This window comes from Typopeltis vanoorti, chromosome 12, assembly GCF_054136105.1.
Source record: "Typopeltis vanoorti isolate ZY-2024b chromosome 12, IOZ_Tvanoo_1.0, whole genome shotgun sequence".
NCBI lineage: Eukaryota > Metazoa > Arthropoda > Arachnida > Uropygi > Thelyphonidae > Typopeltis > Typopeltis vanoorti.
This window is the reverse complement of record NC_143560.1, coordinates 47,537,477-47,549,874: the sequence shown is the minus strand read 5'-3', so window position 1 is coordinate 47,549,874 and position 12,398 is coordinate 47,537,477. Positions and strand designations below refer to the sequence as shown.

Sequence of the window (12,398 nt, the reverse complement as noted above, 5' to 3'; positions counted from 1 at the left end):
AAAGACCATGAAAATAGGTAAAAAACATTGAAAATATCAACTGCATTGTGAATGGAGAACCTATAGAACAAGTAAAACACTTCAGCTACTTAGGCATGATTTTTAGTGAAGATGGTAAATTAAGTATGGAAATAGACATCAGAATCAACAAAACTAGTATGGTAGGCAGTCAACTAAATAAATTTATATGGAATAAGAGAGAAATTAGCAAAAACACTAAATTAGCTGTATACAAGACAGTGTTCATACCAGTTTTAACTTATGGATCTGAGAGCTGGGTCAGAAGTCAAGCACTTAACCAAAGACTAGAGACTTCAGATATGAGAGTCCTGAGAAAGATTAGGGGCATGAACAGATGGCGTCAATGCCAATATCTTATAAAAAAATCTAGGTTATTAGGAAAGAACTTGCCACCGTCAGCGTCCCAGAATGTGTTAGCAGAGCTAATCTCAGCTGGTATAGTTACTTAAAGAGAATGGAAGAGGAAAGATTAGCAAAATAAGTGTTCTCTGCCAGGTTGGCAGGAAAAAGACCCCGAGGAAGACTAAGATATAGGTGGATTGATATAGTAAAAAGTGCCTTAGAAGATAGAAATATAAGATCTGGTAATGTTGGAGTCTTGACAGGTTACAGACTGATTTGGAGGAAAATTGTAGATAGGAAGTTAGTAATGATATAAATTTTTCATGTAGCACTATTCTTGAGGGTATATATCAGGAATTTGATGATGATGAACCTCCAGTTGATCAAAAGACATGTCAGTGGGTTCCTTCTTTCTTTTTAACCACTTGCTCACACATGACATTGATATGTTGTTTCATAGGTGTGAGTGAATATAAAAAAAAACGTAGCTGAATAAATTCCATTTCCTTCCACCTATGTGTTCTTCTTTTCTTTCAGTCTGTGCCCCCATATTTGAAGCTCCCCATAATAATTATTCATGCTATGCTCATCAAGTTAATTAGCAGATGTATGCTATCTACATTTTCCTTTGTGCCTTCCATCTATGTGTTCTTTTCCTCCTTCAGTCTGTGACTCCATATTTGAAGGCCTTCCCATAACAATTACTCATGCTATGCTCATCAAGTTATTAACTGATGCATGCCATCTACATTTTCTTTTGTGCCCTATTCTATAGCAAAAGCCAACGGTATTTTGGTCTGTTGGCCAGTGTGTGTCTTACACCAGCCGTAAATGCACTGTCTTCCTCAACTATCCTGCTGGATTTCTTTTATCATCAGCAATACCACCATCCCTCTTGCTCTCTCTCTCTCTCTGTGTGTGTGTGTGTGTGTGCATGTGCATGCGCATTGCATTATACACACCTCAAAGGCGATGTGTGCTTTGCATTATGGGATACATACTAAGGCAAGTGATATGAAGTCATTAGCCTCTATCTATATACAAGTAGCTCAAACGTGAATATATATTCACATGCAAAACTTTGTTTTGCTTACTTGGGAAAATGATTAAAACCAAGTACAGTCCAGTCTCTTTTTATGCAGTAGATACGTTCCACAGAAAACAACATATATAAAAAAATCGCACAAAAAAGGCAAAAAATCACACTTAAACTTACGTTGAAAAATCAGGAATACATTCCATAATTTTCTAAAACTGCATAAAACCGAAGCAGTGAATTAAAATAAATCTAAAATCGCATAAAAAAAGTTTATGAAAATTCAGGACAGGAAAATAAGAATGCCTAAGTTTGTTTTAAAGCTTTATTCATTTAATTTTATTGAAAATGTAACATTTTTTTTTTACACGTTATCATCAGAATTATCATCACTATTAGACAATATTCGGCAATGTTTGCAAACTAGTGCAAAATCACTTTCATCACCAGAAGAGATAGTCAATAGTCAGCACATCAGATCTGTATGGTAAAGGCAATGGTTCTTCACAAACAGAATTAGCTTCACCCTCGTTCTGTGCTGATTTTTTTTCTTCTGACAATGTAATCAGTGATTAAACTTGGTGTTGATGATTTCACTAATTTTTATACAGCTTGCGATATCCAGACATACATTTCTTCAGCTCACGTTGGAATTTAAAGGCTCGTTCAGAATTTGTGTCATTAACAAGAAAATGTTTTTCCAATTTATTGCACAGTTCAAGACCTTCTCGAATTATATTTGCAGTGAGGGGGGACAGGTTTTTCTTCCGCTTCACTATTGTTTTATGGATCTTCGACGATATCTAAAGTTAATCGATATCCAATAATATCATCGTCACTTAAGGCATTATCCACAAGCAATTCGGCTACATCATTCTGGTTAAATGTATCAAAACCTTCTCCTCCAATTTCATGTGCCAATGTAATGATTTCATCTGATAATGTAGATGTTTGCATGGTTGCACTGTTTGCAATACATCCAGGCCAAGCTGCTTTCCAGCAAGCATTTAAAATTTGTGGTCTTATTTCAGCGATAGCAGATGCAAAATGATTTAAGCAGTCCAAAATAGAAAAAATTTTCCAAACGTCAGTTACTGTTAATGATTCATTTTCTAGTTTATCCAATATAAATTTAAAAGTGTGTAAAAGTAGCAATTATGCCTTGATCTAATGGCTGAATAATGCTTGTTGTATTGGGTGGAAAAAACACTACCTGCACATTTGGATGTTCTAAATGCGGATGACTTGGTGCATTGTCAACAATTAATAAAACTTTAAAATCGAGAGCTTTTTGCTTCATGTATGTTTCCCCTTCTCGTACAAAGCAATTATTGAACCATTCAGTAAATACAGCAGTTGTTACCCAGGCCTTTGTATTAGCCATCCAATGTACAGGCAGCTGTTTTGGATCTTTGCCTTTTAGAACACGTGGTCTTAGAAATTGATTTACTAGGAGGAGTATCAACATTTGGTCTCCTGATGCATTGCTACAAAGTAACAACATTACTCGATCTTTGTTTGCTTTAAACCCACTTGCTTTTTCCTCAGACTTTGCAATGTAAATTTGACTAGGCATTTTCTTCCAAAACAATCCTGTTTCTTCAGCATTAAACACTTGATCGGGAAAATATCCACCATCTTCAATAATTTTGACTAACTTCTCTTGAAAATTTTTGGCTGCTTCTTCATCTGCTGCTGCAACCTTGCCTGTAATCTTCACGTTATGAAGCGCATTCCTTTTTAAAAACCCAGTTTACCATCCTTTGCTAGCCCAAAATTCTTTATCAGCCTGGGAAGCGGAAGTAGATGGCTCCAATTGCTTCATTTCTTCATAAAAACCGAAGCGCTTTTTGTTTAATTAAATAACCACTTATAGGAATTCTTCTTTGAGTTAATTCTTCAATCCAAATTACAAGCGCTCATTCTGTGTTTTCTAATAAAGCATTTCTTGAGTACGATGATAATTTGACGCTTAGAAATGACAGATTTTCTTATTGCGACTTCATTCTTTTTAATTGCTCTTATAGTAGATTCGCCTAAATTGAGATGTTTGCCAATCACCGTAGATCCCTTTCCTTTTGCTAAGCAATCTAAAATTGCAATTTTCATTTCCCAAGAAAAGAAATTTCTTTGGTGCTTTTTTTCCTCCATTGGGCAAATTTAATTAATTATTAATTAATGATTAAAGATAAATTATTAATTAATAATAAAAAATCAGCTAAATTAACAATTAATTGTTAATGAATGCATTACAAAATAACCAAGGTGTTCCATGAAAATTTCAGGATTCGTGAAGTGTTTCTGTTGTAGAAAAAGTTTGGGAAATGCTGGATTACCCTATTATCGAAATGGGTTCTCCTTCTCTTGACAGGTCTCATATCTGTGGGCATATCGCATAAAAAGAGACCCGAGTGTATATAAAATTTCTTGGTATCTTTAATGTATATTACACCCAAGATAAAAAAAACTTTCTACAGCGTTCTCTCATCCAGAGATTTTTATTAAGAAGATCAAGCAACTTTTGTCTACTTGTATATGAGATATATATGATTTCTGCATTACTTCAACCTTGGTATCTCTCCCGGGTCTGGCTCCCACTGAAGAGACCTCAATAAAGGTTGAAACTGTTCTGGGTAGTGGCCTTCCCATTATGCATTGCATTATACATGCCTGAAAGGGGATCTGCTGTTGATTGTGGGATACATACTAAGGCAAGTGATATGAAGTCATTAGCTTCTATCTATATACAAGTAACTCAGACATGAATATATATTTGACGTGCAAAACTTTGTTTTGCTTACTTGGGAAAAGGATTAAAACCAAGTATATTTCTTGGTATCTTTAACATATATTTATATATATATATATATCCTCCCAAAGATACACTATACCATCATGCATTCTGTCTATGACTATATTTTTCTTTATGAACCAAGTCAAATTGACCATTTCAAAAACTTACTATTTCTGATAATCAAAAAATACGTATATTTCTTATGATGCTGACATTGGTATGTCATCATCATCATCAAATTTCTTCCAGGTACCCTCAAGGGGTGTACAAGGAGTGTTGATAGTACTACATGAAAAATTTACATCATTACTAACTTTCCATCTACAATTTTCCAACAAATCAGTCTGTTACTTGTCAGGACTCCAACATTATCAGATCTTATATTTCTATCGTCTAAGACATTTGTACCGTATCAATCCATCTATATCTTGGTCTTCCTCTGGATCGTTTTCCTGCCAAATTGGCGGAGAAAACTTGTTTTGCTAATCTTTCCTTGCCCATTCTGTTTAAGTGACCATACCACCTGAGATTACCTCTGCTAACACATTCCTGGATGCTGAAAATATCAAGTTCTTTCCTAATATCCTTGTTTATAATATGATATTGGCATTGGTGCAACCTGTTCATGCCTCTAATCTTTCTCAGGACTCTCATATCTGAAGTCTCTAGTCTTTGGTTAAGTGCTTGACTTCTGACCCAGCTCTCAGATCCATAAGTTAAAACTGGTTTGAACACTGTCTTGTATACAACTAATTTAGTGTTCTGACTAATTTCTTTCTTATTCCATATGAATTTATTCAGTTGACTTCCTACCATACCAGCTTTGTTGATTCTGTTGTCTATTTCCATATTTAATTTGCCATCTTCACTAAACATCTTGCCTAAGTAGCTGAAATGTTTTACTTGTTCCACAGGTTCTCCATTCACAATGCAGTTGTGAATGGAGAACCTGCGATTCTGCCTATTTTCATTGTGTTTGTCTTTTTATTGCTGACCTTCATACCATATCTATTTCAACAGTTATTCAATTTAGTCAGGGAATCCTGCAGACTTGTAGCAAATTTATTTAGAAGTATAACATCATCTGTATAAAACAAAGAGCTGACATTAACATCTTCAATTTTGATATCAGGTTTAATACCACGTTCCTTCATAATATTATCCATATAGATAATGAATAACAGAGGGGATAATGTACATTCTTGTCTCACACCAGGTTTAACATTAAACCATCTTCTTGTACTTCCTTCAATTTGCTGGTTTACAACTCAAATAAGGACTAAGTATTGCTTGATATAATGGCCTATTGACACCATATAACTGTAGTGTTCAATAGCTTCTCTCTCTTGGCACCTTATCATATGTGTTTTCCAGATCAACAAAACTTAAGTACAGATCTTTGTTATATTCCCATGATTTCTCGACTATTTGTCGTAAAGTGAAGATCTGATTCTGACAGCCTTTATTTGGCCTGAATCCAGCTTGTTCTTCACCAAGTTTTTCTTTCACAATTCTTCTCAACTGTTTCTCAAGTATACTAGCATAAATCTTATCAGGAACACTCAGTAGGGAAATACTTCTGTAATTCTCACATTCAGTTTGATTTCCCTTTGTATGTATGGGTATTATTAGAGCTCTACTCCAATCATCGGGAATTCATCCCTCTGTCCACGCTTTCTGAACTATGCAGCGCAGCCACTGTAAGACTTTTATACCACCATACTTAAGCATTTCTGGTCGAATATCATCTACTCTTGCTGCCTTTCCACATTTCAAGCCTTTGATGGCTTTTTCTACTTCAAGTATGGATATGTATTCCTGGCTGCTTGCCTGGTTGGTGTTTTTTACCACTGTGCTGTCATCACCGCTTGTTTCATTTAGCAGTTTTTCAAAGTAATTACTCCATACTTCAAGGATATCTTTTTCTACTGTTTTCATGTCATCTTTATCATCTCTAACTCCTTTTACAGCACACTTTCCTCCATTCCTAAGCTTCTTCAACAACCTCCAGAATATTTTGCCACCTTCTTGATATTTATTTTCTATATTCTTCCCAAAGTCCTCCCATGACTTTTGTTTAGCTAGTTTTACACAGTGTTTAGCATTCTTGCATTTGTCTCTTTAACTTCCTGTGTCCACCAGGGAGTTCCGATTGTTTTATCCTTACAGACAACCTCACCACATGCCTCTCTGGCAGAATTAATCAATGTTTTCTTCAGAGTTTACCACTGAATCTCCACGGTTTGATTCCTGTTCTCAAACTCTTTCATTTTTTCTTCAATAATCTTTGTGTATTTTAGCCTGCAATTCACATCTGAGAGCTGCTCAACTTTTATTCGCTTTAAAACTTTCTTACATGTTCTTCTTTTCAACATTACATTAAAGTTTATCCTGCTCAAGACTAAATAGTGATCACTCCCAATTTCAAATCCTCTGTACACTCTGGTGTCCTGCATCAGGGAGAACACATCACTATCAACAATAACATAGTCAATGAGACTTTTCTTATTCCTTGCCTCTTCTCTCCATGTGAATTTGTGCACATTTTTATGTTGGAACATGGTGTTAGTAATAACCAGTCCATGGCCTGAGCAGAAATCCAACAGGTATTTGCCATTATTATTAGCTTTGCTCTTTTCTCCAAATTTTTCCAAAATATTTTTGTTTGTCTGACAATCACTTCCTACTCTGCTATTTAGATCACCAACAAGGACCAACTTTTCCTTTTTCATTGTGTCAGTAGCCTTCTCTAGAGCCTCCGCAAAAAATTCTTCACTTCTACCTTAGAGCTTTCTGTGGGATCATAGGCACAAATAAGTCTCATTGTCCAGTTTCCAATTCTGATATTTGTCCATATCACTCTACTTGAGACTGCTTGCCATTCAAGAATTGTATTTAAAAGCCTCGTATTTAGTGTTGAATACTATGGTACTCCTTCTTTTCCTTGATTGTCATTGCCTGAATATAACATTTTGTATTTATTGCTCAGAAAGATCCCACCAGTTTTTGTCTTTTTCGTTTCAGTCACCCCTATTATGTCAATCTGGTACTTATCTAATTCCTCAGCTAGCTCCATTTCTTTGCCATTCAGGCTTCTTAAGTTGATAGTACCGATCTTTAATTCTGGTGATTTTGAGTTGGGGTGTGTTTTCAGATTTGTTCCAGTAGCTGTCTTTTCGCTATTCTTCCTGGTTCCCTGGCAAAAACAACTGGGGCGTTGTTTAACCGGGCGACGCCCTAGCCGGCATAAAATTTTGTCATGTTGTACTATCATTTTGTGTTTTGGTTTAAGCCAATAAGAATACAATTTGGTCGGCTAAATCGCAAATTGCCAGCTGATCCTTGTTCGTTCAGTATCCGGGTAGATACCCAACAGGGTGCACCACGAGAAGGTGAGGATTGGACATTTGGTCAGAAGCCCTGGTCAGTTCTCTGCATTCTTTTAAAGGCTATGTGGAGGTCTCCTCTCAGTTATACAGCTTTGACCCTTAAGAATATCCCCTAGGGTTCATGGATTCCATACTTCTTTTAATGGGTGTCCTATTTAGGTTTGTGACCCAAGAAACTACATTTAGCATTCTTTTATCATTACCATTCTCTCTCTCTCTCTCTCTCTCTCTCTCACACACACACACACACACACACACATGCCTTAGTCTTACCCTCAGCAGCTGTAATTTTCTTGAATCTCACTTCTGTTCATTTGGCTCTTTAAGCTCAAGTATAAATTCTCCTATGTATATATTAAAGACAAGAAAAGTGCACACATTAACATTCTGTTTGTGCAGCAATGAAGATTTTTTTTTAAAAATGAACTTTTTTTCATTTTTCATTTGTATAAATTTAGGTTAATCACTTGAAATTAAAAAAAAAAAAGCTCACATTTGTAACCATATTTTAAAATAAACCAGTAACAAATTAATGGTGGATATTAAGATTATATGAATTATTGCAAAAGTAATAAAATGTTAAGTCCAGTTTCTTTGAAATTCAATTTTTTTATTGCTTGATTGTAAATTGATGTTATAATTTTTGTTCTGGTAATAATAAAAAAAGAACATTGATTTCTGTAAATTATGAATCCAAATGTTATAATTAAATTTTCTGGTGTCTTAATTTAACATTTTTATGCATTTTAAGTGTTAAGCTGCTTTTTATGTTATAGGGATTATATGGACAGATTTCTTGATGAACAAGAAAATCCGCCAACCCATCGGGATCGCTCTTCAAGTCCAAGCATGCATTCTCTCATATTTGGTGAAGGCAAGAAACGCACACCATCATCCAGTCCCCATACTAATACTTCAAAAACAGATTCATTATTAGAATCAGGTTACCAAGACTGTATACACCAAAGTGACACTGATAATCACAGTTTTCATGGGAACAATGTACTCTATCCATTATGTCCAGAAAAAAACTGTCTTCCATCATCAAGTGATAAAAATAACATGAATATAATACAGGGTGAATGTACTAAGGATTTTATAAATGGTACTATGTCTTCAATAAATACTCCAAAAGACAGGGGGCCAGCAAGAATAATAGCACCAGAACTTCAATCATCTGTGAGGGTGGATAATTTGACTAGTCTTAATACAATTGAGAAAAGCCCACGAAATCTATCTATGGATGTAGTAACATGTGCACGTCATTCCATTGATTCCTCCAGATTACTTGACACTCACAATGATAATTGTAATTCTAGATTTGAACCAAGGAGAGAGGAAGTGGCTTCTGTGGAATGATATATCTGCTTCTAGAAATTACCATAATTTTACCTCTTTGCAAAACAGTCTTGCAAATACCTCGATGACAAGAGACATTCTAATAAAACCATGCAGGCTAAACAGGGATTCATTTTAGCATCCCAGCTTTCAGCTGTGCATTGCCTCGAGTAGTTTGTGATAATATGCTAAAGTAATCCCAATATTTGAGGGGTTTGTGCAAAACAGGTGTGAATGAGTAAATGTGTAAACTTGCCAAAACCTGTATATCATGAACTGTTAATCATCATCATCCGTTTCATGTATAAATTTATCACTGTTTTATATAATCATATCATCAACATCCTGAACTGACAAATTTTCATTATTTGTAAATTTATTAAATAAATTGTTTTAAATCTGTTGTCAGTATGCCAGGAATGTGTTTTGGGTGCATATATGCTGCCTTGAACACAAAATTGTAAATTACTGCCTGTAAAGCAATGATGCCACTTAATAATAATGTAAGTACTGTATTATTGTACATTACCTTTTCACCTTATTTGTAATATTCTCTTTCTTTTGTATCTTCTTAAAATATCTAATATTAGTAGTTTGAGTGTTTATGTATCTTACATTTATGAATAGAATTTTCAGTAAATATTTGTTTATTAAAAGTTTACTGCCATTTGCAAATTTATGAAGATTATACAAAGTTTCTTATTTGCTAGTGACAGTAACCTTTTTTTAGTAACTTGATTTCAAGTTTTATATTCAATGTTCACAACTATAAAGGAGTTATTCAGTTATTCTTCTGGTGACATTAGAACATCAGTTCTGTCAGTTGTTATAAAACCTCCAGTTAAATAAATTGTACACATGTTAAGAATCTGTGAAGATTAATTTATTAGACTTTACCTTCCTTTCCTGTGTGTGGGTATGTATGTGTGTGAGAGAGAGAGAGCACATGCATCCAGATATCATATTCTTGTTTATTTTCCCCAGAAATTCAAAAACTTCTTCCTGAATTTACATTAATTTACCTATCAAGTTTGGATAAAGAATACAGGTTAAGTTTAACTGTTTTTATCAGAAGTAGCTGCAATTATGAATCCACCTAATATAATCAGATAAATACAGGTGTAATTATCAATTTCATATAAATGAATGTAAAAGCTTGGGTGTAAAAAAAAAATAATAATAAAATAGTAATTGTAACATCTTTAAAAAATGATACTTGGAAAATAGATGTTGCACTCACTGAATAAAATCCAGATATGTTTTTATTAGTTTAATTTATAGCTTTCCCTTCATTTCAGCATCTTTCTTCTTAATTGCTATTTATTATATATCTTGTTTATAATGAACAGTATAAATAGCAAATATAAAACATTTGTTTTGCTGTTTATTACTGATTCATGTTGTAATTATTCATGTATTCTCTCAGTATCACAATTTGAATACAAAAAGCCTACACATTTTCCCACTTTTATAGCCAGAATTAAATAAAGGACATCCCATAACAAGTGCCAAATATAAAAATACGGCATTTCGTTACATGAAATGTTATTTTGTACTTGTTAGTAACAACTACCATATATTTTTGACTTATTAAATTCAACTTTGATAGTTGTTTTTATTATTATTATTTATTATTTTTTTTTTTTTTTTTTTTGTGCTGATACTAAGATCACAGATTTCTTGATGGAGTATTGGTATATGTTATCTTATCTTATTATAACTTAAATTATTAATATCACCATTTATCTTCATATTATAGATTCAAAGTACACATTATTTTCTAATTTAGTATCTATATATTATAATCTGTTTTACATAATCTGGACTTAAGTTCTCTCAGGTCTGCATTATTTTTTTTTTATTTTTTATAATGTATGTTAGATCTCAGTTTGTAGTTTGTGTTAACTACATAATTTGCTAGCTCATTAAAAAAGCATATTATTTAGTTGATTAATTCTCCTTCTGCAAATGTATTGCATACCATAATCTTACATATAATGCAATAATAAACAATGTAGCAGTACAAGCTTATGAGAAATGAGCCTACATCTCTCATATGCCATATATATATTAACATATTCAACTTAATAAAGATATATAAATAAGGCTGTTCTCTAAGAATGATTATCTCTAGATGACTGGGTTTTAATACAAATCTCACCCACAAAAGATTGTATACCTGTAGAATATTAGTATTGTGGGTAGACTACTTCTAAGAACTCTACTGTGGACCTGCAAGATATAGGTTTCACACTGGGTGATGAAATTTATCTCCCAACTCAAGATATTCACAAGCATTCATGCCCTCATTTGAATTCATACCCGTGACCTGTTGTTGGAGAGCAGATATGCTATGCATTCAGTCGGCTAGTTAGCAATTAGAAAAATAGAAGTAATAAACTTTTTCTCAGACTGCATTATGTTTTATGCCCTCATTTCCAGGACAAACTGTTCTGTTCACAGACGCTATAATTATTTTTTATTGTGGCCCTCTTTATTTCTGTACAGAAATAAACATTCATAGGTAAACTCTTATTCACTTATAAGAATGATTAGGTTACAGATAGCAAATTTTATTTGCTAAAAGTATTAATTAGTGGCTGTGTGTGTGTGTGTGTGTGTGTGTGTGTGTGTGTGTGTGTGTGTGTGTGTGTGTGTGCGCGTGCGCGCGTGTGTGTGCTTGCTTGCGTGCACTAACTGAACTACTAGAAAGGAAACTTAACCAAAACATTCTTAAACGTGAAATTCGAAATCCAGCCATCCATTTCTCATCCACAACAGTTTAAGTTCTCTGCTAGCAGCTCTAGACAAATTTAATGCAGCTGGCTTGCAATTACTTTGCTGCATCCCTCGAGGGATAAGTATTTTATGTCTGTAGTACTGTGGTCATTGGATCAATTTGCTTGTTCTGAGGGATGAGAAACCCAAGTTTTCAGAAGGGAAAAAACTCTCTACCTCCATATGAGATTGGCTAACTTACCATTTGATTGTAAAGATCTAATAAAGGTTCCTCACATTGTAGATGGAATTTGAACCTGGGTATTTTCAACCAAAGGGTTTGTCTATACCAACTGAGCGGTGAAGGTTCAGGTATGGAGTTAGAAAGTAATCAGTTTGTTATCACTAATACAGCCTGTAACTCATTAGTGTGAAAAGTCAGAGAACATATGCAATGATAGATACACTAGACTATAGAGATAGAAGTAATCATCTTTTTTATCTGTGAATCTCTGCACAAAAGTTTGTAAATCTATCACTATGTTTAATACTATAAAGTAGGCCAAGAGCATTGTAGGATGTGCTTAGATAATCCTAAACCTTACACTAAAGACCAAACATGGAACTTTTTTCAAGCCACTTCAGGCCTCCAATAAGGAGGTGGTTTGACAACATTCAAACAGAGGGATTCTGTGGTCATCCTATTCTATTATATTTTGCTCTGTAGCATTCTTACCCATAGCCTACTGGTTGGAGAGAA

The 12,398-nt window shown here is 34.1% G+C and overlaps 1 protein-coding gene across 1 annotated transcript in view; it reads left to right on the top strand.

Annotated features, from left to right (window-relative positions):
• The window catches only part of LOC150100759 (mesoderm induction early response protein 1-like), a 139,014-nt gene extending 128,820 nt beyond the window's left edge, over window positions 1-10,194 (top strand). Inside the window, exon 12 of the mRNA XM_090401885.1 lies at window positions 8,359-10,194. Coding sequence (XP_090258011.1) covers window positions 8,359-8,941 — 583 coding nt within the window. The 3' untranslated portion in view covers window positions 8,942-10,194. The remainder of the gene's footprint in view (window positions 1-8,358) is intronic.
• The last annotated feature ends 2,204 nt before the right edge of the window (window positions 10,195-12,398 follow it).